This window comes from Triturus cristatus, chromosome 5_1 (assembly GCF_964204655.1).
Source record: "Triturus cristatus chromosome 5_1, aTriCri1.1, whole genome shotgun sequence".
Taxonomy (NCBI): domain Eukaryota; kingdom Metazoa; phylum Chordata; class Amphibia; order Caudata; family Salamandridae; genus Triturus; species Triturus cristatus.
In genome coordinates, this window is record NC_140587.1 from 99,209,059 (window position 1) to 99,236,880 (window position 27,822).

Sequence of the window (27,822 nt, forward strand, 5' to 3'; positions counted from 1 at the left end):
AGCTACACCTAGAACGCCAAGGAGATCGCACAAGTTCAGAAACAAACAGTAAAGAAATAAGAATAGAGGAAAGAGAAAAGAGGAAAGTGAGAAAAGAGAGATAATACAGCGGAGAAAACAGAAGCGGAAACAAGCAAAAAAATAAATAATAATAAAAAAAAAAAACAGAACAAACAACTAAAAAATAACTGGTAAAAGAAAGGCCTGAAAGAAGGAAGGGGACTCTAGTCACTTTGGCAAGGAGCCAGCCATCTACAACAAAGTTCAATAAAGGGCTCAAAAAAGAGCTTTATAAGGAGCTTTAAGAATATAAGCACTTCAGGACACTTAAGGACACAGGAAGATCCTTAAGTGCATAGGAAGGTCATAGGAATCACAAGAATTCCAAAAATTACAAGATTTACAGAATCACAGGGCCGAAGGAGCAAAAAGGCTTGAGAAGATGAGATCAGGCAGGGAGAGACGTTCTGCCACATCCATAATCAACAAAAGAAAAAAGAAAAAAGAGCAAAAGCTTACATCGACATAGCCAGCAAGGAGAGCCCAACGACGGAAGAAAATTCACTTCAGATTCTGGTTGATGTTGTAGGGCCCGAGCAGAATGCAAAAACCATAACAACCAGTTATCAACCAAAGATTTCCACGAAATTTGCGTTTAAGGGATGCAGGGGCAGCCCTCTGCATAAGAAATGAAAGTCTCAACAGCCTTCCATCCCCTTTGTGCCCGGTGAAAACAGACCTTCAAGCACTCGCTGTAGACATGTCAGTCCTAAACAGTGGAGGCAGAGAAGATAAAGAAGAAAAAGAAGGTAACGGAGAACATAAGTCCAGAGTTACAAGTACCCCATATTTAGAAGGCCAGAAAGAGAGGACGGCATTCAAAGAAACGCCCACTGAACTCTTCCAAGCAATGGAAATGGCGCCTGGGGTCATTCAGATATCAACATCAAGAGAAAGATCTTTTACCACCAGGACCGAGTTCGACAAAGTTCCACCACTTGAACCTATCGTCACCATTCTTTCAGGGAATTCTAACTCCACTTTTGATAAACACGATATCAATTCCAACAATTTCCAAAATATTGGAAAATTGCCAACAACCGCTCTCAGCATAAACCTCTTATCCAAAACTCACGACGAGGCGCGAGGAAGAATCCCAGTTGGTTCGGCAATGGGACTTAAACCTTCAAAAAATGAAGCTATCTACCCCTAAAAAGAGAATCAAATCGATTGTCTGGAACCACAGACCCAAAAGTCCTCGAGTCTAAAGGTCATAAGTCACTCCTGCCCAGAGACAGGTTTGAAAATCCACCACCACGGGACCAACCCTAGTAGGGAAGAGGCTTTAACGAGTAGTGACAAAAAAAATCAAAGTGGGATAATCCAACCACAACGGACGATCTTAACGCGGTCTTTACCTCCACTCTTAATATACAATCCACTTATTCTTTTCGTAGCTCATACCAAACAATTGGAGAAAAAGGACCGGGAACCGTTTCAGACTTCTGGCTGGCAAAGGCCACTACCGCTCCAAAAATCAAAAACAAAGGGGCCAATAGATTAGACTTAGACAAGCTCTGGGAATCCTTACTAAACACCATGCAGCTTTCCGCCAAGTCAATGCAGTACCACTCTAAGAAGATGGACGTTCAACTTTCCATCCTCAACTCAGTGGCCATCCACATCTCAAACGTCGACAGCAGACTGGCAGACATGAACAACTTGATTAAAAGGGCCCAGGCAGATACGTATCTGGGCCCAAGGCACTGTACCTGTTTCGCCATAGTTGACAAACTCTCCATCCTTCCAGTGGTTATGGAGGACATCCTAGCAGACATCCGGAAAATAGCAAAAATCCCCAGTAAACAATCTTAGGATGCTCAAACAAACGGCCCTTCGATGGGTGCATCCTACTACGAGAAGGAAAAGGTCTACATAGGACGGGAAAAGGGACCCCCAAATAATTATCAAAAGGAAAAACGACCAGACAATCACTGCCAAAAAAACAGCTGACCAAAAGAGTGAGGATTCTGGAAGTCATAATATAATAGAACATAATCTCAGGGGTGTCGAGCACAGTTATGACCATCCCTCGGAGGGATCCTCACCAACAAAACCTGAATCGGAGGTTTCTGATAAACCATATGCTGCGAGAATGAATATGCTACTTACCAGTATGCATCTGTTCTTGGCATGTAGGGCTGCTGACATTCATATCTGTGCATAGATCGCCGCCTAGTGTTGGGTCCGGATGTTTGCACGTTGTTGTCCTGGAAGAGTCTTCGAAGTATCCTGGGATAGGTGACTCCTCCCCTGGACTACAGTGCGCATGGGCATCCTCTCCATCCTCAGATTGTTTTTCGCCATTGTGGCAGTGATGGAGTAGATACAGAAAGTGATGACCATGCTTACAGTAATTCTGAGAGCTGCAGCTGCTACAGGCGCCGGGGAGGAGGGAGGGCGATATGAATGTCAGCAGCCCTACATGCCAAGAACAGATGCATACTGGTAAGTAGCATATTCAGTTCGAGGCATGTGGGCTGCTGAATTCATATCTGTGCATAGAATATACAGCAGTGCCCTCTTATTAGCGGCGGCTACCTGTGCCAGCTGCAGCGGTCTGAAAAAGAGTTTTGAGAACAGCCTGTCCTACAGCTGCCTGCTGTTTTGATTGCAGATCTACACAATAGTGTTTGGTAAATGTATGTGTAGTGGACCAGGTGGCTGCTCTACATATATCATGCAAAGGAATGTTACCTAGGAAAGCCATGGAGGCCCCTAACTTACGTGTTGAGTGGGCTCGTGGGGGAATCGTTAATGTGCGTTTAGCCTTTTGATAGCAAATTTGAATACATTTAACGATCCATCTGGCTATACCTGCTTTGGAGATAGCGTTACCTTTGTAGTGTGGGGCAAAGGCAACGAAAAGTTGTTTTGTTTTCCTAAAGGGTTTGGTCCTGTCGATATAATACATGAGGGCCCTCTTCACATCTAGTGTATGGAGTGCCCTTTCTGCGACAGTTTGTGGGTTTTGAAAGAAAACAGGCAGTTCAATAGTTTGATTCATGTGGAACTGCGATATCACCTTGGGCATGAATTTGGGGTTGGTACGTAGTACGACCCTGTTGGCGTGAACCTGTATAAAATGGCTCTTGGATGGTTAGTGCCTGGAGTTCACTAACTCTTCGTAAGGAACGCGTTACTTACCTGTAACTGCGGTTATCCAGTATTGGTATCTTTCATAGATTCACATGCCTGAATCATTCCCCGTCGTCGGGAATGGGAGTCACCGGTAAATAACAAAGTAATGTCCAGAAGACATAAGACAGTCATAGGCCTCAGAGGCCTTAGCTTAGTAAGCTATCCACGTCCTTATGTAAAAAGGACCAAATTTTGGCCAGAGCCAATCAGCTAACACCACCCTCTAGAACCTTCCTGGTAGGAGCTCTAGTCCCTCAGATTTTCGTGAGCACAGTGCTAAGCAGCTGTATACTGAGAGATCCGAGAGAGCCCTTCCAGGGGAGGCGGGTGGGTTGCATGTGAATCTATGAAAGATACCAATACTGGATAACCGCAGTTACAGGTAAGTAACGCGTTCCTTATCCAGTATTAGGGTATCTTTCATAGATTCACATGCCTGAATCAGAGTAGCAAGCAGTGAATAAAGCACATTTCGAAAGATATGGATAACATACAGGTATTAGATAACCACATCTATCCGAGATAAACAACAGTGCTACCGTAAAGCAATGAATAAGTAAAGCATACATTATAGTGCGAAATGTGCATAAACTGAGGATGGTGGGATGAAAGAAAGGGCTCACCTCTATTTAAAAAGATGACGTAGTACCGCTTGACCCACTGACGCATCCTTCATGATCTCCGCATCCAGGCAGTAATGCTTGGTGAAGGTATGCGGCGTCTTCCATGTGGCCGCTCTACAAATGTCCACAATGGGCACCCCAGCAAAAAGAGCCATGGAAGTAGACATGGCCCTTGTGGAGTGGGCACGGACCGTTGTTCTCAACGGACGTCCTGCCTGTTGGTGACAGAAAGAAATGGCCGAAGAAATCCAGCGGGAAATGCTCTGTTTTGTGAGCGGAAGCCCTCGTCGAGGTCTGCTGTAGGCTATGAATAGCTGATTTGATTTTCGAAAAGATTTCGTTCTCTCAATGTAAAATTTCAAGCAACGTTGAATGTCTAGTGAATGTAGAGTTCGTTCCGCCACTGTTTGTGGATTTGGGAAGAATGATTGTAAAACAATAGGTTCGTTGAGGTGGAAGTGAGATGGAACCTTGGGGATGAAAGCTGGATTTGTGCGGAGAAGGACTCTATCCTTTTTGAATTGCAGGAATGGGTCCTGGATAGAGAATGCTTGGAGCTCTCCCACTCGCCTTGCCGAGGTAAGAGCTAGTAGAAGTGCCACCTTCCAGGAAACAAATTTAAGGTCAGCTCTGTGGATGGGCTCAAACGGGTGCTTCATTAGTTGAGCTAGAACTATGTTAAGGTGCCAGGCCGGTGGAACAGGCTTTACTGGAGGGAATGTGCGAAACAGTCCTTTCATGAATTGCTTGATGAGTCTATGAGACCATAAAGAGGGGCCGGAAGAAGATCTTCTGAAACGTGAGATTGCAGCTAGGTGAACTTTAATGGAGGCATGAGCAAGACCAGATTCTGCTAGATGTAAAAGGTAGGGTAAGACTTGTCCTGGGGTGGAAGAGAAAGGATGCAACTTATTCGTCTTACACCAGATACAGAATCTTTTCCACTTGAGTGAATAGGTCTTGTTGGTACTATCTGCTCGAGCCCGAGCTAGAATTCGCCTGCAGTCTGGAGGAATGTCTAGGCCCCGAAACTCTCTGAACTCAGGAGCCAAGCTGATAACCTGAGAGAGGCTAGATCCGGATGTTGAATCTGCTGATCGCTGAGCGTCAGAAGAGATGGAAACGTTTTCAGCCTGATCGGAGGTTCCTGGGAGAGGAGGTGAAGTTCCGAGAACCAGTGTTGGCGTGGCCAAGCTGGGGCTACCAATATCAAAGTGCAAGGCTCCGCCTTCATCTTCCGTAGTACCCTGGGGATCAGGGGAAATGGCGGAAAGGCGTATGCAAAGACGTTGCACCATGCTATCGAAAAGGCATTCCCCAGGGATCCTGGTTGGGGATGCCAGCTTGCAAAGTATTGGCATTTGGCGTTGCGTTGGGTGGCGAATAGGTCCAGCTGAGGTGTGCCCCATTGGGCGAAGATATTGTTGAGGACCTGCTGATCCAGCTCCCACTCGTGGCACGCTGCCTGCCTCCTGCTTAGATAATCTGCCAACACATTGTGGGTGCCTGGAACATAATCTGCTCGGAGAGAGATGTTGTGGCGGAGCAGCCAGTTCCAGATTTTCTGCGATTCGCGCGAAAGTGTCAGTGAACGAGTCCCTCCCTGCTTGTTCAGGTAGTGCATTGTCGTGGTGTTGTCTGTCCGGACAAGCACTACTGAGTTCTTTATCCTCGGGAGGAAAGCCACTAGAGCTAGGTAGACTGCTCGGAGCTCTAAAAGGTTGATATGAAGCATTTTTTCCGAAAGGGACCACTTTCCGCTTATCTGTAGCTCCTGAAGGAAAGCTCCCCAGCCTTCTAAGGAAGCGTCCGTGGTGATTATATGAGGAGTAGCAGGAAGCAAGAAAGGCAAGCCTTGCGAAAGGTTCTTGGGGCAAACCCACCATTGCAGAGCCTGTTTGATCGCCGGGGTTACTTGGATGACGTCGTCGAAAGACCCTGTACACTGGATCCACTGGTTCGACAGAGCCTCTTGTAGGGGTCGCATCCGCAAGCGGCAATGTGGGATTAAAAGAATGCAGGAGGACATCATCCCGAGGAGGGATTTGAAGAGGCGCACCGAGAGTGTCTTTCTTGTCATTACCTGGAGTGCCAGAGATTGAAGTTTGTCCTGGCGTTCCTGTGACGGGAATGCTTTCCTGTGGATGGTGTCTAGTGTGGCTCCCAAAAATTGCATGCATTGGGATGGTTGCAGGACAGATTTGTCGTGGTTGAGAGTGAGCCCCAGTGACTCGAAGAGTGTCAGACAAGCGTTGGAAGAACTTATCACGCCTTCTTGTGATGGGGACTTGATAAGCCAGTCGTCTAAATACGGGAAGACTTGGTGGTGGAACCGGCGTAGGTACGCCGCCACTGGTGCTAGGCATTTGGTGAAAATGCGTGGCGCCGATTTGAGCCCAAATGGCAGAACCCGAAACTGGTAATGCCTGCCCGCCACCATGAAACGCAGGAACTTCTTGTGGTTGCGGTGTATTGGGACATGAAAATAGGCGTCTTGAAGGTCCACCGACACCATGTAGTCGTTTGCGTTGAGTAAATGCAAAACCTCCTGTATGGTAATCATTCGAAACGACTGTTTTTTCAGAAATTTGTTGAGATTTCTGAGGTCCAATATGGGTCTCCATTTCTTCTCTTTCTTTCGGATGAGAAAGAAATGGGAGTAGAACCCTCTCCCTCGTTGGCTGAGGGGAACTTTTTCTATAGCTCCCTTTAGAAGCATAATCTTTATTTCTTGGAGTAATGGGCGTAGGTTTTTGTGAGCCCTTTGGCGGGGAGGAGTTTGAGGAGGAATTTGTGTGAATTCCAGGGAATGGCCGAATTGTATTAATTGAAGGACCCATCGGTCCGTAGTTATCGTTTGCCAATTTTTGAGAAAATGGGAGATTTTTCCGCCAATCTTGTAGGGTGGAGACAAGTTTGAGCCCGGCTGCATCTGGAAGTCATTGCCGCCGCGCGGCACCTTTTTGTCTTCCTCCTCTGTTACGAAAGGAAGTTTTGTGGTAAGACGACTGTTGTCGCTGCTGAGATTGTGGACGGTACTGCTGGGAAGAGGAGAAAGAGGAACGCTGTTGAAAGTCTCCTCTGGAGGAAGTCTGGCCTCTTCCTCTTGACCCACGAAAGGAAGGGTTCCGAGATTGCAGAGACCCCAGGGCTCTGGCAGTGTCTGTATCTTTTTTGATACCTTGCAATGCCTCGTCAATAAGAGAACCGAATAGAAACTGGCCATCATAAGGCATGTCCAGGACTTTTGTCTGGACCTCCGGCCTGAAAGAAGTTGCCTTGAGCCAACCCTGGCGCCGGAGAGCAGCCGCACCAGCCAGCTGTCTAAAGCCTGTGGAAGCAATATCCATTGCACAGTCTATCAGTTCCGTGGCAGATCGCTCACCCTCCAACAGAATCTTCTTTGCCTCTTCTTTTAAGTCAGAAGGCAAATCCGCTAGATATGGGGCAATGTCCGCCCACATTTGTCGGTTGTACCGTCCCAATAGTGCAGTAGCGTTGGAGGCACGCACTGTCAAGGCTGACATAGAGGAGAAACGTTTCCCTATGTTATCCATACGTCGCCCTTCTTTATCCGGCGGAGCTGTCAACAGCGCAGCTGGGTTGTTTGACCTCCTCTGCGCAGCCTGAGTGATAACCGAGTCCGGCTTTGGATGGCCTGTAAGACAAACCGGAGCAGTGTCCGGAGCTTTATACTTCTTGTCCAGGCGTGGTAGAACCGGTGGCATTGATGAAGGGTTCTGCATTATCTTTATGCCCTGGTCCCAAATATAATCTATTATCGGAATTGCCCGGACGGTCTTCTTGAAGGGTTCCTTAAAGTCATATAAGAAACAGTCCTGTTGATGCGAAGGCATCGGGATCTGGAAGCGCTGGGCCGCCCTTTCAATGATGTTGTGGAAACCGCCGATGTCGTCGGGCGGTGAGTCGGCTGTGGTAGGGACAGGCGAAACAGGAGCCGGAAGGATGTAATCGTCCCATTCATCTTGTTGGGATTGAACGTCCTGGAGTTCTCCTTCCTCAGGTTCCTCCTCCTCCTCCTCCTCCTCGTCGTCCGTGGCGGGCCGAGGCGGAGGTGCCGTCCTCTCCAAACGCAGTGGAGGCGGTCGTGGCCGTGTAGCCTCCTCCTTGGAAGGCCCCGCAGGCATCGGTGGAGGTGCCGGAGTCGGAAAACGCTGCTTATAGTCCGTTATTAAGAGCTGAAGGTCTGTGACCAAGGTTGCCGGTAGACACACCATGGAAGGTGGAGGCGGCATGTATTCTCGATGAGGAACCTCCTCATAATCCTGGGGATTGTCTTCGTAATCCGAGACATCCTGGTACTTCACATGGAGTTGTGATGGACTAGTCGCCGCAGGAAAGAGACTAGCGTCGTCCGAATCCTCCTCTTCAAAGAGGCGAGTGGGAGGCAAGGTTGAGACCTTACTGGGCGAAGTGAGGGCCGGAGTCAATGCACGCTTGGTTATTTGTACATGCACAAATGTACTCTGGTCGTCCGTGTCCATACTCCTCAAGGGGCTCGATGGTATAGCTGTAACCGACGTTACAGGTATCAATGCCGTCGACGGGATCGTCGTCGGGGTCGTCGTCAACGACGAGGATGATGAAGACGGTCTCCTCGTCGACGATGACGTCGACGACGGCGTCGTCGGTGATATTCCCGTCGACGGTGTCTTCGTCGACGACGGTGTCTTCGTCGACGACGGTGTCTTCGTCGTTGATAGCTTCGTCGACGATGTTGTCGTCGACGATGATGAAGCTCTCGTCGACGGTGTCGTCGTCGTCGACGCTCCCGTCGACAGCTTACTCGACGACGCCTTTTTTATGGCTAACGTCGACGGGATTGACTTGCCTGCCGTCGACGATGGAGTTGTCGTCGTCGAGGACATGGAATGGGATGTCATCGTCGATAGAGTCGTCGTCGACGATGTAACTGAAATCGCTGTCGAAGGAGATTTTCTCGTCGACGCTACTGTCGACATTGTTGTCGTCGACGAGGTGGCAATAGGCTTTTTGAAGGTGTGGGGCATCACCTTAGGAGACGAGCTCCCTGGAACAGGCGAATCCTGGACCTCTGAAGACTTTTTCTGCGTCTTCTTTTGAGGTGGCTGCGACGAAGGGCCCGGCGATGCCACCCTTGGTCTTTTAGATGAGGAGTGAGACGCAACTGAAGAACTCTCACTCTCCTCAGAGGCCACATCCTCCTTGTCCTTTAGCCTTTGCAGCCAGATTAAAAGGCGCCCCTCTCGGTCTTTCAAGGTCTTAGATGAGAAAGTCCGACATACCTTGCAGTCCTTAGAACTGTGACTGGGATAGAGACAATACAAGCAGTCCTTGTGTTGGTCGTCGATATGTAGCCTCTTTTTTCCACAAGAGGCGCAGGGCCTGAATAAACCCTTCTTAGGTGTATCAGCCATGCTGAAAATCCAGAATGTTGAGAAGAAATGCTGTCAAATCCAAAGAAATGAGCAGAGCTCAGTGGAGACTCCCTTAGCACGACGTGCGGTAGAAAATCTGAGGGACTAGAGCTCCTACCAGGAAGGTTCTAGAGGGTGGTGTTAGCTGATTGGCTCTGGCCAAAATTTGGTCCTTTTTACATAAGGACGTGGATAGCTTACTAAGCTAAGGCCTCTGAGGCCTATGACTGTCTTATGTCTTCTGGACATTACTTTGTTATTTACCGGTGACTCCCATTCCCGACGACGGGGAATGATTCAGGCATGTGAATCTATGAAAGATACCCTAATACTGGATAAAGAAGTTATCGCTACTAGGAAAGCTACTTTCCAGGTAAGGAATTGAATCTCGCATGAGTGTAGAGGTTCAAAGGGTGGACCCATCAGGCGTGTGAGGACCAAGTTGAGGTTCCACATCGGAGCCGGTGGGTGGCTTGGTGGAATGACTCGTTTGAGTCCTTCCAAGAATGCTTTGATGGCAGGCACTCTGAATAGAGAGAGGTGCTGCCTGGTCTGCAGATAGGCTGATATTGCGGTCAAATGGACACGTATAGAGGTGTACGCCAGATTGTATCGGTATAGGTGTAAGAGGTAACAAATTATGTTTTGGATGGATGCGTCTAGCGGGTTAATGTCATTATTATTGCAATAAATGACGAACCTTTTCCATTTGGCTGCATAGCAAGCTCTGGTAGTGGGTCTCCTGGCCTCCTTAATGATGTCCATACAGTCAGGTGGCAGGTTTAGGTAGCCAAACTCTAGGACTTCAGGAGCCAGATTGCCAGGTTCAGCTGTTGCGGATCTGGGTGCTGAATCTCTCCATGGTTCTGCGTCAAATGCGCGGGTTTGATCCGCAGCCTTTGATGCGGCACCACGGAAAGTTCGAGAAAGGTGGTGTACCATGGCTGGCGTGCCCACGTTGGAGAAACCAGGACGAGTGTCAGTGAATGTTGTCTGAGTTTGCGTGCCACCAGCGGTATCAGTGGTGCTGGGGGAAAAGCGTACGCAAATCTGCCGGACCAGTTCATCCATATCGCATTGCCCTGCGACTGCGGATGTGGGAACCTGGCGGCAAAGCTTTGGCATTTTGCGTTTTCGCTTGTGGCGAATAGGTCTATCTCTGGATGACCCCATTGCTGGAAGTACGGTTGGAGTACTGATGGGTGTAACTCCCACTCGTGCATCTGGTGGCTGTGTCTGCTGAGCAGATCCGCCATCTGGTTGTCCTTGCCGGGGAGGTGTTCTGCCATGAGGAACATGTTCCTCTGAATGGCCCACTTCCACATGCTCTGAGCCAGATGAGACAACTGTGGAGAGTGTGTTCCTCCCTGCTTCTGTATGTAGTACATGGCAGTCATGTTGTCCGTCCGGATCAACACGACTTTGTTGCACAAGTGTACTTTGAATGCTTTCATAGCCAGGAAGATTGCCATCAGTTCTAGAAGGTTGATGTGCATCTTCTTTTGTTGTGTTGTCCATAGTCCCTGCACTGTGTAATGGAGTACATGAGCTCCCCATCCCTGGAGAGACGCGTCCGCCGTCAGTATTATCTGTGGGACAGGCTCTTGGAACGGTCCGCCCTTGCAAAGGTTTTGTGGATTCCACAAATGCAGAGAGTTGTATGCCCGACCGCTCACCAACACTAGGTCTTTCAACTGTCCTTGAGCCTGATTCCACTGACGTGCTAAGCACTCCTGAAGCGGGCGCATATGTAGTCTCGCGTGTGGGACTATGAAAATGCAGGAGGCCATCATGCCTATCAACTGCATGAACACTCGCGCGGGAAGGGAGTGTTGTGGTTTGAACTTGGAAATCAGCATTTGCATGCTGTTGATTCTCACTAAATGGCTGAGCTGTGGCCGCCAGAGTGTCTATAGTCGCACCTAGGTACTGTTGTACGTGTGCGGGCTTGAGATGGGATTTTGGGTAATTTAGTGAGAAACCCAGACTGTGAAGGAGGTGAATGGTGCGGGACATGTGGCTGGCACATTGCTGGGCTGACTTCGCTTGAACGAGCCAGTCGTCCAGGTAAGGGTAAACGTGTATGTGCTGCCTCCGTAGATGTGCTGCTACAGTCGCTAGGCACTTTGTGAACACCCTGGGTGCTGTTGTCACGCCGAAGGGGAGGACTTTGAATTGGTAGTGCTGCCCTTGAACAGTGAATCTGAGGTATTTCTTGTGTGAGGGGTGAATGGGTATGTGGAAATACGCATCTTTGAGGTCCAGTGTGGCCAGGAAGTCTCCCTGCTTGAGCAGCGGGAGGACTTGCTGTAGAGTGAGCATGTGAAAATGCTCGGAAAGAATGTACTGGTACAGGGGTCTCAGGTCTAATATAGGTCTGAGTGACCCGTCCTTTTTCGGTATTAAAAAGTACAGGGAGTACACCCCCGTACCTTGCTCGTGGACGGGTACGACCTCTATTGCGCCTTTTAGTAGCATACTTTGCACCTCCTGCTGTAAGAGCGTTAAGTGCTCTGAGGACATAGGACGGTTTCTTGGAGGTATTGTGGGTGGAGTTGAGGTTAATTCTAGGCAGTAACCGTATTTGACAATATCTTTGACCCACCTGTCCGTGGTGATGGAGTTCCACGTGGACAGGAACCTTTCTAGCCTTCCCCCGACAGGTGTTATGTGGTCGGGAGGAAGGGAGAGGGCGTCACTGCTTGTTCTTGGGGGAGGACCTGGTGTTGCCGTAGCCGCGTCCTCTGCCCTTTGTGCTGGAGCCACGATATCCACCCCGGGTGTTTTTATCGTAGGTGTTTTGTGTGTTGCCCTTGTTGTATGTTTGCTGTGACCCCTGTCCTCTACCTGCTCCTCTATTTCCGGGGCGACGAAAGGAGCCGCTCCGAAAGGACTGCGTTTGTAGGGCCCCCATGGACTTTGCAGTGTCTGTGTCCTTTTTTATTTTCTCTAGGGTGGTGTCAACCTCCGGCCCGAATAAGTAGTCGGGGTTGACAGGTTGGTTGAGGATGTTATTTTGTACCTCCGGTTTGAATCCGGAGATTCGCAACCAGGCGTGTCGTCGCAACATGACGCTAGTGTTTATGGCTCTGGCAGCTGTATCTGCGGCATCCAGTGCACACTTAATGGATGCATTTGTGAGCAGTTGTCCCTCCCTGATGAGGATCTCTGCACCTTCTTTGAATTGGTCAGGGAGATGTTGGAGTAGATGCTCTAATGTGTCGTAGTGCGCTCGATCGTAGCGAGCGAGGAGCGCTTGAGTATTGGCAATGCGCCATATGTTAGCTGCCTGGGCGGCAACCCGTTTGCCAGAGGTCTCCAGCACCTTGGACTCTTTGTCCGGGGGAGGAGCATCACCTGTTGTTTGCGAGTGTGCCCTCTTGCGAGCATTCGCAACGACAATGGAATCCAGAGGTAACTGGCCTCTAATGTAAGTAGGGTCCCCAGGCGCTGATCTGTATTTCTTGTCGATCCTGGGGTTTATCACTCTTGCCCTTGTGGGTTCCTTGAAGATGTCCTTTGCTGGTTTGAGGACCCCCTTTAACATGGGCAGAGTCTTTATATTCCTTTCTGAGGATGCGAAAGTATCCATGAGAAAGTCGTCCTCGATGGTGTCAGAGTGAAGTTGCACCCCATGATTGGCCGCAGCACGTTCAATTAGAGCGTTGAACGCGGCAGTGTCCTCTGTGGGAGATGTTTTTGCTCCATAGAGTTGCGGGTCCTGTGCATCCATAGGTGCACCTGGGTCTACCGGGTCATCCCAAGCTTGATCAGGATCCTGTTGGCCTTCAGGGTCCATCTCTCCGGGGTAGGGGACTTGGTCACCCATGTAGCCTTCCAACGCATCCGTGTCGGAGTGTGTGGGAGAGAAGGACTGTGGATCCTGGTAGGGTGAATGGAAAGGTTCGTAAAGAACTGGTTCCGAAGCCACAGGCAGCTTTCTCTTAAGTGGGATCCGGAAGGAGTCCAAAGCTGGCTCAGAAGTTATTCTCCTTTTGTGGATAATCATCCTGCCAGTGTCGGCGTCGATGAGATGTGATGGAGACGTCTCCGCAGAGCGTTCGGCAGGCGTGATCGTGGTGTGGGTGACCCGTGTCCTGATTTGGAACAGTTTCGGGGCCGTGGATGGTGGCAGGCCAAAAGTAATGTTGGCTGGTGCCGAAGAGGCTGTTGGAGCTTTTATCGGCTCGGAGCCCGACGTGTCCTGGAGGACCGTTTTGTTTTTGGTGCGTTGCGCAGCAACGGGTCGCACCTGGAGCGCCCTCGATTCCTTTGCGCCGACCGGTTCTGTAGAGGCGGGCGTGGACTTTTTCGGCGCCGGTGAGTCATCGAGTCGAGGGGCGGGAATGGCCGTCGACGTCTTCGATGAGTGTGGCTTTGGTGGTGCCGTCGAAGCGGTGGGAGACGCAGCAGGCAGTTTGACCTTTGGGGTCGGAGCCGATTGCGTGGGTGCCGGGAGCCGAGTAGGTTTGGTGGCACCGAAGGTCTTTTTCCGTATGCCGACTCCGACGTCGGCCGCTTCAAGCTCGGCACCGAAGTCTCGTTTGTTGCGCTCGGTGCCGACGGGTTTTGCTGGCGTCGAAGGTGTGGTGGGCCTCGATCCGACCAGCGCCACTTTCGGTTTCGGTTTCAATTGAACCAATACAGCTTTTGGTTTCGGTTTCGAAGAAGGGAAACCAGCCGGTTTGGGCATTAATGGCTGCCGCTGAATGTCCGAGGCCGGGCCCGGGGGCGGGGCCGAAGAACTGCGGGATAGGTCTTGGGTAAGGCCCGAAGGCGATCCCTCGACCGGAGCCATAGACTGTTGCACTGGGATTTCCTCAGTCTGTACGGGTAGGCTTTGCTCGTCACCGGAGCTACTCTCTTCGGCCCCTAGGGCCTCATTGTAGTCTCCTACCTCGGTGTCTTCATCTCTGTGAAAGAGTGTTTCGTCGACGTCTTCCGATCCGGAGTCATGTTCGGAAGCGGGACTGGAGGGTAGGTTCTCCACTTCTTCGACATCTTCGGTCTCGGTGCTGAAGATGTCGGCCAGGGCCGGTGCCGCTTGCTGCGCCTCGAGTCTTGCTGCTCGTCGATTCTGGAGAGTCTTCTTGGATCGAAATCGGGCACAGGCCATACATGTAGATTCGTCGTGATCCGGTGAAAGGCATTTGTTGCACACCGGATGGACGTCGATGTGGGGATATTTCGCATTACATACAGGACACCGCTTGAATGGTGTCCCCGATTCCATCGTCGATGACGGGTCGATGGTCGGGTAAGATGCGAAAAAGTTGGTTCTGGAAGTTAGTAAACTAACAAGATAATATCGATACCGATCGGGAACAGTACCGACGCGAACTAAAGGCCTTTTGGCCTAGAAAAAGTTTTTCCTAACTTGAGTCAAGATAAGCACATCCGAACCCAATGGCGGAAAAAAACAATCTGAGGATGGAGAGGATGCCCATGCGCACTGTAGTCCAGGGGAGGAGTCACCTATCCCAGGATACTTCGAAGACTCTTCCAGGACAACAACGTGCAAACATCCGGACCCAACACTAGGCGGCGATCTATGCACAGATATGAATTCAGCAGCCCACATGCCTCGAACACAAGGACCCTAAACTTAGTCGCAAACAGAGGAGAAAGGGAAGAAAGAAGAAAAAGAATATAATGGATTATTTTCGCACAGGTAGCGTAAAACTAGGGGCGAAAAGTCATGCTACGAGTATCTCCACTGAAGCACTGCACCCAGAAGGAGATAAAGTAAGCTATCTGAAGACCCCAAAAGTAGGGGATTCCGACACCAAATCGCGAAAGACAGAGGACGAATTAACAGAGTCATCCTTAAAAGTGTCGGAAGAAACTACAAAGAACATAAGTACCTGAGCTCCAGCACCCACTATCAAGAATAGATCAGCAGAGATACCCATCCCAAGGAAAACAGCAGGAGAAAGGAAACCAAGCCTGTCAAATACTCTGGCATCAGGGGATCCAGAACTCAAACTGGATAAGACGGCGGACGAATCAACAGCGCCACCTATAACAGCACAGAACACAGACAGTAACCACGTAAGCAGAGTACCAGTATATACCATCAAGGAAAGGTCCGTAGAGGCAGACATTTTAAGGAAATCATTCACCATAACCAGGGCGGACCAAAGAGACCTCCAACATGCACGCTCCAACATGCATGCTGAAGAGGAAACATCTATTCAGGCCACACCCTTAACCGCCAACCAATCACAACTTAAAAATAATTCAATTCTATTTATCCCCGAATATAAGTCCAGAGGTAGTGGGGATATCCTTAACAGAGGGAATATAAAACAACTGATTCAAGCAATCGGAAATCTGGCAGATATAAACACACACAATCTTGAAAGAATTGCATTCAAAAGCATCAAGGGAATTTCAGACCGAGAAATAACCAAGACAACCTGGTTCTCAGAGGAAGTAGCAAGGAGGATTTTAGCAGAAGAACCCCAACTAAAAGCTTGGGGGATAAAAATACAACTCGAACAAAAGCCTGGCTATCCGGATCCATTAATTCCAATTAAAAGAGCAAGGGAACTCAGCTCCTGTGTTTGCGTGCACACAATCGTAATCTGTGCATAAATGCGCCCGTAGCACGGACGCTTGACCAGCAGAAAGGAAAGATCAACAGCAAATATTCCAGTCAGAAGATTGGTCATGGCTAGCAAATACCATAAATCGACAAGACGATAGCACTTGACTCAGGACAAAACAAACACTGTCAGGTGACACCTACCTACGAATTTGCTCCTGGAATATAAATGGTCTGGGCAACAACACTTCAGTTAAAGACCTTCTGGATTATTTTCAAGGCTTCGACCTCATTCTACTCCAAGAGACATGGTTAGAAGAACCCTTCCATTTACTTGGCTTTAAAACCCATCACAGCCCAGCAGTTAAAAGCTCCAAATTTGGACATCGAAAGGGTGGTCTAACAATTTATTCATCAATAAAGACCATAACATTGGCTAAAGATGTTGACACCTTTACATCACCAACAAATGCAATTAAAGCACTTAGAGTGGACATAAGGGAGGTAAATATCAAACAACAACTATTACTCCTAAACATCTACATACACCGTCGCGATAAAATCAAAGGAGCAAAAATAGTGGGAGCATAGATAACTAGATTGACAGAAGAATCCACGACTAATCTGCTACTGTCAGGGGACTTTAATATGCATCTGATGGGGCCACAGAAGAGGGACGAGCTACTTAATGAGCAATGTATCGCCTGGAACATTCCTTGTCAAGAGCCGAGTGCCAAGAAGTGACAAACACTACACGCTAAGAACCTTGTAAAGGATATGGAACATCAAAGCTTCGTGACACTAAACGGGAGACCAGCCTCCGGCGGCAACATTCCACAGCGCAACCTCAAGCACGTTGATAGATTACACTTTTGTATCCTTATCATTCTTCAGCAGGATCACGTGATCATTTCCCACAAGAAATTTCTACAATAACTAGAATATCATCAGATAGGACAGTCAAGGACCCAGAGTCCATTTATACAAACAATTTCAGGAGGATAAAAATTAAAACTAATCATCCAGAGGAACTATTATCAACAGCAAAGGCAATATGGGAGCAACGGGAACAGACAGATTTAAATGTAAATATGATAGCACACTGGGAACACCCAACCAAAACATTGGTAACAGTAAATACGTTAAGCGCTCCCTCAGCTTCAATAACAACCAGTTCACTAGTCCGTCTGGAGAACCATATTTTCAATTTTACAACTTCAAATCTCCGCAAGCTCAAGAATGCAATAAATAAAAAAAAACCACAATCTTCGACGCACAGGCCATGATCCCATTTTACAAAGGGAGCTATCGCAACTAAAAGCAAAAGAGAAAAAAGAAATTTGGCAGGAAAAAAGGGAAAACGACGATAACCTGTGGGCGAGGCTACTGTATGATTCCAAGATGAATAGCGCAAGATTTTGGCAAACAATTAACAGCTTAGCCAACCAGAATGTGCAAAGAGTAAATTACCACCTGTCAGAAGAAGCCTGGGCCTCGCACCTGCACAAACACTTTAATGCTCCATGGAGGCAGACCTCCAGAAATATACCAGAGGCATCCCCTTTACATTTAAATGTTCCAACTGGAAATGATCATCTTTCATACACAACTCTCCAGATCAAGAATAGGATAGCCAAGGGCAAGAGGGAGGGTGCTCCAGGCCCTAACGGGATTCCACCAATTCTATTCAAAATGGACCCGGAACACTGGGCTTCCACTCTACTACCACTGTATGGCCAAATAGCAGGAGTCGTCATCATCCCGGACTCCTGGAGGGGGTCAATCATATCCCCAATATACAAGAAAGGGGACAAGAACTTAGCAAAGTGTTATAGGCTTGTGGCCTTAATGGACATCGAGGCGAAATATTATGCTGGCCTCCTTCTGGACGACCTTACTGCCTGGGCTGAAGAACAATCAATTATACCAATCAACCAAACAGGCTTCTGCAAGGGCATGGGGACAACTACTAACATTCTTGTATTATCCCTACTGATAGACAGGGCTAAAACAGCAAAACTTCCCCTATTCATGTGTTTTATCGACTATTCGTCAGCTTTTGACAAAATCGATAGAAGCAAACTCTGGCACAAACTCAAGGAAATGAAAATACCATCTGCTCTCCTAAACCAGTTAACATTGCTTCATGCAAATATTTGGTTCCAAGTAAAGCTAGGGGATGGAAAGTACCTGTCCAGGAAAATCCCAACAACCATGGGGCTTAAACAGGGGTGCGTCCTGGCACCAACGCTCTTCAACATATTTATGTCTGACCTTTCGTCAGAACTGGACATCTACAATTCTCATCCGTCAAAGCTGCGAGGGCTTTTACTCTCCAACCTCCTGTACGCATACGATCTTGTTCTGGTTAGCCAGACCACCATCGGTCTCCAACACTTATTGGACAAAACTAGCCGGTATTCAATATCTAATGGTTTAATCATTAATCACGACAAAACGAAGGTTATGAGGATACATCCAAAGAAGGAAACCTCTAAATACTGCTGGCATACGGCAGATTCACCAGTCGAAGCAGTTGACCAATATAAATATTTAGGAGTGATGATGGATTATAAGGGGACTTTCAATTTACAAAAAGAAGCAATCAAAAGAAGAGGCAACTCGATCGCGGTAGCCATAAAATCGATCAAACCGAAAACTGCCGGCCCTAGCCTTATCCCACTGCTACAAGTCTGGCAAGTGAAACTCATCCCGGCAATAACTTATGGGAGTGAGTGTCTGAGGGGAAGAGATGCAGTTACTTTGGATAGAACTGTCTCAAGAGCTGCCAGGATAATATTTAATTTACCAAAGTACGTCTCGCCAGCCCAAATAAGGCTATAATTTGGCATGCAAAGTCAAGAAATAGCCCGCAAAGGAGCCTATGCTAAGAGCTGGTACAGGATAAAAAAAATCTGATGCAGGCACACTGAACTCACAGTTATGGAATGAAATACACCTAAAGAGGGAGATGCTAAGAGCTGGTACAAGATAAAAAAAATCTGATGCAGGCACACTGAACTCACAGTTATGGAATGAAATACACCTAAAGAGGGAGTGTGCAGCAAGGGCCTATTTGACAGCATCAATAGATCGTCTGGGACTCAAGGAACTTTGGGTAGCCTCAGGGTCCTACCATTGTTTTAAACAAATTGTAAACAAGACAGTGAAAAGGCTATCACTAGTAGAAGACAAGGCGATATTTACAGAAAGAGCCCATGGATGGTTTGTGGTCCACAGCTATGACAAGTCCTCTCCACAACCATACTTAGGTGCGGGTTTTAATAGAAAGAAGAAAGAAAAATACCTTCACTTTCGATTGGGTATTTTACCATCTTTTCCGCATCTTTGCCCGTGGAAATGACTTCAGGGTCAGTCAATATGCCGCCTATGTGAGGATGCCAGTGAAAGTGTATTACACCTATTATGTATCTGCAGAAATTTACAGGCCGAACGGCGACAGTTACTGAAACCGCTCTTTGTAAGTAAGCGGATAAGAACCTGCAACAAGCTGTGAAGGCATGTTTCGGAGGTGGAGATGTACAGCTAGCGTGTCGCTTTGTTCAATTCATGGAAGTGGCAGGGGCAAAAGCTCTTTTGTCAGGTGACCGGATCGCTTAATCTTTGCATCTCAAAGCCCCTTAAAGCATTACATTAAAGCGAAAATGACATTTTCTGGTCACTCAGCACCCGGATGATACATGCTTAAGCAGAAAAGCGAACAGCAATTTTCTATTGTTGCTGTTACCAGCCTACCGATGACGGAACAGTCCCTCTTTCTTTGAGAATTGAGCCTTGCTTTTTTTTTTTTAAACTTCTGGTCTGGCAAACAGTTATTGACAAACTGCTCTACGCATGTTAATAAAATTTATGATAGTTTTTATATGTTTTATTTTTTTTAAAAATGGTTTTAGAATATGAATTCTGCTGCTACAACGCTTTTTAAATTGAAATTGTAAAGGTTTTAATTAACCAAACAATAAAATATTACTTACTTACGATTTAGACATAACCCGCTGCCCAGGGTAAGATCTGGAAGAGAATGATTTTTAAAGCGTCCTATCGAGAGGAGAACGCAACAAGGGAGTCCTGTTTACCCATTGCCTTTCGCCATGACTGTAGAACCACAGGTAATAAGTCTAAGAAAGGAATGGTTAGATTGGGGGATGAAAGTAGGTGGCACGGTCCATGTGGTTTTCATGTACGCAATGATATGTTGGTGTATGTGACACACACTACAGATATCAATCCTTATTCTGAAGAGGAAACAGGCAGAATTTGGAGCTATAACATGCCTGTGAGTGAACAAAACAAAGACTCTAGTGTTCCCTATAGCACAATCAGAATATAAAACATCTAGAACTGCCAAAGGTAGACCTGAAGTAGGAACAAGACAAGTTTAAACACCTGGGAATCAAAATTGCTCATTCTGCAAATAAACAATACACATACAACAGAGAGCAAATGGTTAAGGGGCCTAGAACATCTATCCAATTTGGGAACACAATTATAGTATCTCCTAGGGGCAGGGTGGCTATTGCAAAAATGGTTCTCGTGCGATGCCTGTATTCATTGCAAAATTTTACCTAATCAATCTTTAAATCACTTGATATTCTCCTGGTCTCTCTGGTTTGGGCAGGCGAGAAGAGTAGGGAAAATCTGATCCCTCTAAAAGGGATAGCGTAGCGAGAGGCATTGAACTCTCAGATTTGAAGCTGCAATACATCGCACCTCAACCACAGCATGTAGCAAGGTTCTCCGCCAAACGCGGTGAATGGGAGAAAATAATTCTCTGTGATAGCACAGTCAGTACATCTTTGCCAGAGTATCTTATGATGGGCTGCACACTCTTGAAGGAGGCACCACAAATAGTGGGTCAGTTGGAATGGGCAGTCAGCAGTTACAGGAATCTAGAAACAACTATTTCACCAGTGCACTAAATATATGGTGACAAACCCTTTTCTGGCACTGATCAGGTGATGTCCATGGCTCGCAGGTAACTGGGGGATTGGTAAACGTTAGGAGATTTACATCCTACAAAGCTGTTTTTTACATTCAAAGATGCATGTGAGATGTCAGAACTAGATAAAGGTTGATTTTTACAATATGCCAAAATTAAAAACATTACTATGGAGATATGGACAGATCTCCCAGCAACGCCGTAGTCATTGGCCTCACTAGGGGTTCTGCCTGAAAAGGGAGTTCAGTATCTTGTCTGTACCAGTCTCTGACATTTGACAGAACCTTGCCCATATTGTGTGCCTGTCAGAGATAGGAAGATGACAGGCAGAGATCCATCTCAGACCAAGATTGGGAGAAGTACAGTGTCATGGTTTAAGAGGTTTCCAGTAACGGGTTTAAATTGAAACAGTTCAATTTTCTAAATCACATTTACTATCTATAACCTTGTATGCCTACACAAAATATAAGCAGCCAGGTCCTCAAACTGCTCTAGGTGCAGGGAAGATGATGTAACATTTTTGTATATGGCTTGGTCATGCAACCTCTTCATAAGTTATCATGATGAAATGATTAACCCCTTTGATGCGTGTGACGGAGCGGTTCCGTCATGCGCGTCGGTCGCGCTGTGCGGATGACGGAACCGCTCCGTCACGGCCCCGTGCGCGCACGAACCCTTCAGCACAGCGCGGTAATCCGCAAGGGGACAGACAGAATAACAAAACTTAAATTGGGTGGCAAGATCTGGCACTGTTATTCCCAGACCTAAAAAATAAGATTCAACACAAATTTGCAGTATTGGTGTTGCTGTTATGTAAGCACACACTTGTGATACACTGGTTGTCCTCTATAGCTGCAACACCATCATGGATAAGGGATGTTATAGACTAGGCAAGAACAGAAACCAGAAGAATGAAAGAGGCCAGGATTGACAAAAAGGCAGAAACAGATATAGAGTCCTGGATAGAAATGATGCATTTTATAATTAAATTTCATGGATCATTCGGGAAAGGGAGATCTTAACTAAAGATGTCACGGTAAGAACGTACTATACAAGATGACTTTGGAGAATAGTAAAGCAGGATCTGTGCACTAACACATTAATAATCCAGAAACACCTGCATGAGCGGGAGAATTCTTCTGATCGATTCTGATCTGATCGCTCCAAGGGGTAAATATTGGTACTACAATGATTTATTTCATGTTTCTTTTGATGTACAACCTATGTAATGAAGAGGTGGTGTTAGGGAATGGATGGGTTAAATTAGAACATCTTCAATGTTTAAGATGTTATAGATTCATATAGGACAAAATCAAAATAGTTGTTTACAAATGTTGATACCCATGTGTTGTTTTTTTTAAATCCTGCGGAAGCAGTCTGCTTCAGAATTTAGAACTTTTGGAATATTTAACATGCAGACTATTGGCAATCAGTGCATTCCTAATAGTCTGACACTCAAGAAATAGAACTCTAGAGAAAATTCCTCCCTGTTGGTTCGGATAATGGTTTGTTGTAGTGGTGTCTCTCTGAATTAAGAGAGCTTGACATGAAAATAAAAAAAGATTTGAGTGAGGTGCTCTGACATCAACTCTAGGTGACCGATATGGAGTAGGAGAGAAGAACTTGGACTAAAGCGTTAGATATATTCATTGCTGCCATATCAGCATGTAGGGAAAGCTGACGACAGTACTGAACATGCCACACCCATGCATTTCTCTGAACTGTAAAAAAAGTTTCCAGTGCTTGCTGAAGACAAACAACATTTTGTAAAGCCTCTCATTGCTACTCCATGCACTATATCAAATACCTTAAATTGCATGAAAAATAAATGTACCTTATTGCTGCTATCCTGGAGAGGAAGTTTCATGGATGCCAAAATCAGGCTTTTCTTGTTTTCCATCTGAACAGCTGAAAGAAATGCAAAACGATTGTTATGTTATGAAATCTATAAAATGCAACAAAACAGAATTGCACATTTCTATGAAAAGGTCAGTAGAGATACTTATGTTGACAACTAACCATACACCAAACGACATCACAGTCCCATTCTGCAAATTACATCTGAAAGGAACATAATCAAAGTAGTCGACAACCCACAAAACACAAAGCTGTTTAAGACAGCTCCAGATGATCTTAAACATATTGAACTGCTTAATGGATTCTGAAATCAATTTCTTTAACTTCAGATGACTCTCGCAGCAACTTCTTGAGTCTACATGTACGCATACAGTTATTTAACATAAAAACATGTAAAATGGTACAAACATGGACCGATCAATTTGGACAGGTGACTTATGCTCACTGTCCCTGTCCTTACGAAGTGCCAATTGACCCGCTAGGGGCAAACCAGGCACGAAACATGTTGACCATTTACACATAGATTGACCCATGAGGAACATTATTTTCCACACAGGACACACACAGTTTTTAATTAGGCTAGAGCTACCTATTTTATGAAAATTTGATTCAATAGGAATGCTCCATACCTATTTTAATGATTTCACCCCATTGTGCACTACCTAGCCCTCACACCCACATGCACCTTACGGCTTCTTCTTCAAAAGATCCCCGGCAAAGAGCCCCGGTTTCGGGAGCTCGTCAGGCATTGCAGCGCCGGCCTGAAGAGGGGCAAACGCCCTATGATGAAGCATGGCACCTCTCGGAGTGTTTGGGCATCACAAAGAAAGACCTGTCTTTCGCACACGTCCTGACAGGAACTGCACACTCCTAGTTCTTAGCCTTACCCGGGAGCCTGTGTGCAGGACCTACTAACCCGGCTCTCTGTCCCTCCTTTTTGATATAACATTAGCATGGCGGCTCAGCCGTGGGACGTACCCCCTTTCCCTCCACTTGCAGAGGAATACCCTTCGACTTTCCCGCTCCCACTTCTCCACTACTATGGAGAACCACCAAGGTCTCTCCTTCGGGGAGGACTGTGTAACAGAAATCCTGAATGGCCCTTCCCTATTAGACCCTGATGGAGGAGCTTTGACTAGTGGTTCTTCTAGTGATTGGACAACCATCACAAATATGAAACGCCAACTGATGAAAATCATCATGTACGAGGCAATCATGACAGAGTATCTACATGCAAACATAGCACCTAACGGATTGTCAGCAACACCCCAAGAATTTACCTTGAGGATAAACAGTTCAAGGAGGAATGGTCCCTGGTGGCGTGGAAATGCACCAGGGATCTATTGGTCCTCATCATTAAAACCGCCAAAAGGCTGGCTGATGAAATAATACTAAGAATCTCCATCACAGAGGGCAACTTGAAAGCCAATATCGCCAACGCCACATTCAAAGCCAAATTGGCCAAAATAACCAAGGAAATTAACGACAACAAGGACTACCTGATGAGAAATAAAATTAGCAAACTCCAGAAAGATATTGCACGCTTCAGCAAAAAAAAAATGTATCCTTATCTCAGGGATGACTACAAACCCTCAGGAGATGACTATTCTTCAGATGATAGCACTAGCTCACGTCGGAGAACTTATTCATTGGGAAGCAACTCCAGCACGGAAAACCAAGGAGGTTACCAACACAACCAACAACATAGAACACCACCAAACCCTATGTATGGCTATGGCCCGCCACCTTACCAAGGACCCACTCCGTTCCAAGGACCACCGATGTGGCACTACCCGCCCTACTAAAACGGACCGCCATCACTCTTCGCCCCCTTTCAACCACAACCTTTTTTAGGCAGAGGCTGGGGCAAAGGGCGTGGCAGAAAAAGAAGAGGCGCACAGAACCAACCCAAACAGGTACAATGGCAGGACCAAACACAGCAGAACCCATTACTCATGGAATTGAGGTACCACCAGGACAAGAGAAATTGATGGTGAACGTTTCTGATCGACTACTCTCAGCTACTGAAACCAATATCCTCAAGAAAGGACTGGGGTTTGTACCCACCCCCAAGGTGAACCACTTTCGCACCAACTGCGAAATTCAAAATCTGTTCAGGAAGATGCGCTTAAAAGCATACTTTGGCGAACAATCAAAATCTTCATCATCCGATACTGGCTTGCGAAAACCCTCCACCTTCACGCCTACCTCCAACATGGTACCACCAGAAGTTCTGACCTTCGAGCAAGCAGTCCTCAAAGAAATAACAGAGAAAAGCCTTGATGCCAGATTTTCTAACACCACGACTTCTGAAGCTTCAGCCATAAAAGCATTATCTAACGACACCACCATAACAATAAAGGAAGCAGATAACGGGGGTGCAAACGTTATCATGGCCACCACAGACTACCGGAGGGAATGTCTACGCCAACTGGAGAACAACCACTACTACACTCCCCTTACCCAAGATCACACCCCACGCCTCCAGACCAGACGACAATCCATGGTTACAGCGACCCTCAATCAAGGGTGGAACACCAAAAACGAGGCAGAATTCTTGACAAATCAGGCTACCCTACTTTTACATCTTGCCCAAAATTCACAAGGGGTCAACCCACCCCCAGTGAGACCCATAGTCTCAGGTATAGGGTCAGTCCTGGAACCGCTTTCCAAGTTCTGCGACCACGTTTTGCAACCCTTGGTCCGCAGAACCCCCACTTTCCTCCAAGACACTAGGGATGTCCTAAAACTCATTGAAACCACCAACTTAGAGGGCCCCTGCCAGATGTACTACTTACACTGGATGTGGAGGCCCTCTACACCAACATTCCACAACTGAATACACTTGAAGTGGTAGAGGAAACATTACATGGCAGTACATGGACTTCAACTACCCCAATCAGCTTGGTCATGGAATGTGCCCACATCGCACTCACTGAAAACTTTTCAGTTCGAGGAACGACTGTTTCATCAGACGCAAGGCACGTCCATGGGCAGTACTTTCGCCCCAAGTCTGGCATGTCTCTACATGTCGGACTTCGAGGCGAGGTATGTGCTCACGGATTCCAACCCCTTCACGAATAACGTTCTCCTTTGGAAACGTTATATCGATGATATTTTGATTTTCTGGAGGGGTGACAGGAACACTATCCCCGACTTCCTCCGGTGGATCAACAACCTCAATCCGTTTCTCAATTTCACAGCCAATTGCTCTGAACAGGAACTCCCCTTCCTTGATCTCATGATCATCAAGAAACCAAACAGGTTTGAAACCACCACATACAAAAAACCCACCGACAGTCACTGGCCCCTCTTGTACCAAAGTTTACACCCCAAATACTTGAGGGAAAATCTACCTTACGGGCAGTTCCTACGCATCCATAGGAACTGTAGTAACATTGAGGACTACAAAAAACAAGCATCTGAACTAAGTATGCACTTGGTCAGGAGACAGTATCCACCACGGATAGTAACCAATGCTCAGAAACGAGCACACAAAACCCACAGGTTAAGCCTCCTAGAAACACACACTAAACCTGCCAGTGATATCATGTGTCACTACCTACACCCCTGAGTCGAACTTGTTAAAAAGAATCGTTAAAAAGCACTGGAGAATTCTGGGAACAGGGGATCTTGCCCTAAGCAAACCACGGTTCGCCTTTAAGAGGACAGCCAACATCAAGGACCTACTGGTCAATACGAGACCAAAAAAAGCAAACATCCAGGGCCCCCAACACTCTCTGGAACCTAACCCCTGTGACTGGACATTATCCTTGCGGACAATGTGTAGTCTGTCCGTTCACTCAAGCCACGAAAACCATTCCACTAACAACTGGATGTGGACCCAAAACAAGCACACAAATTGCAATACATGCAATTGCATGTACCGCATTACGTGTCCCTGCCCACTCCAATACATAGGGATGACCACTCGTGCTGTCAAAACAAGAATCACCGAACATAGCAGCAACTTTCGTTGCAAAAAAACAAACACCAAAATGTGTGCTCATTTTGTGGATCATAATCACTCAGCCAATGACATACAATGGACAGTTCTTGAGGCCTTTCCTACTATCACCAATGAGGATTTATTTAGAAAGGAACAATGTTGGGTTTTCAAATTGGGAGGGCACATTAGAGGACTCAATAATGATATTCCCTGGACAAAACTAAATCACTAGTGAACATTTGTCCCCCCTTCAGAATATCTAAGCTACCCCTGTACTTGTTTCTAGTATATGTCTCAAGTGAATTACGTTCCCTTGTTGGAGAATTCACCACCTTGTATACCCTCCATCGACCACCGACCACACACCAACACGTCCACCGCAATTTTTAGTCTCTGCGCGGTGACTCCAACTATGAGTATTCCAATCAGAACCATCCCTAGTTCCCCTTGCTATTGTTCGTATTGGTCGCCACTCGGCAGATCAGTATCCCTCCTCTGCCCGAAGTTTACTTTAATGAATTGTAACACCCATGAGTTATAGGGAACACTTTGTCCTTCACATACAAATCACATATGGCAATTTACCCCGCAGCACAGACCCTCCACTTCCTGGCTCACCAACTGTGACCTCGTCCGTTTTTACACGAACCGTGTCGCTCTCAAAGTTTTGAGATTGCATCCTTCCATGATGGCCGCCAACACCACTATCATCCTAGCCTTCACTATAAAACAGGAGAAACATAAGTTTTCACTACGGGTCCCGGAGCAAGGGTAGGACGAAGGCAGGTTGCCTATCGACGCCTGTCAGTATACCTCTCATTCAGGAGTTCCCACACTACCGGTAAGCCATCGGCGCCTTTTATTCACGCTTGAACGCAACGTTTGTTCCTTTCTAGATCACCGGAGCAATGATGTGCTCTGGCCAGCCCCGTCAGCCTATGACGCTGAGACTAGGGGTGAGTTTATGCTAGCATTGTGAGGGTGTGTGAGTTTATATCGTTGCTGTTGTGCGAGTATGCGCACTTATGTCACTTGCCAGTAGGCACCCGCAGAGTCCCCACCACGCTATGATCACAGACGAGTAAGAACGCACACCAATTCTTCACGGCCGGCATTAAAGTCTTTTAACATTCAGCACTGTGTTCCGTTCCCATTACCAACACGTCATTCGGGTGGCCCCTGACGCATAAGCCCCTTCCCAAATGAAACATTCCGCATTGTGATAATGCCACCAGTGTAGTTTGCTAATAGGTCTCATGAAACCACGC

The 27,822-nt window shown here is 47.0% G+C and overlaps 1 protein-coding gene across 2 annotated transcripts in view; it reads right to left on the minus strand.

Annotated features, from left to right (window-relative positions):
• Positions 1-27,822, minus strand: part of MROH1 (maestro heat like repeat family member 1) — a 2,508,022-nt gene that overhangs the window by 1,675,688 nt on the left and 804,512 nt on the right. For both annotated transcript variants that reach the window (XM_085604508.1, XM_085604507.1), the window contains exon 12: positions 22,583-22,656. In XM_085604508.1, the coding sequence (XP_085460634.1) occupies positions 22,583-22,656 (74 nt within the window). The remainder of the gene's footprint in view (positions 1-22,582; positions 22,657-27,822) is intronic.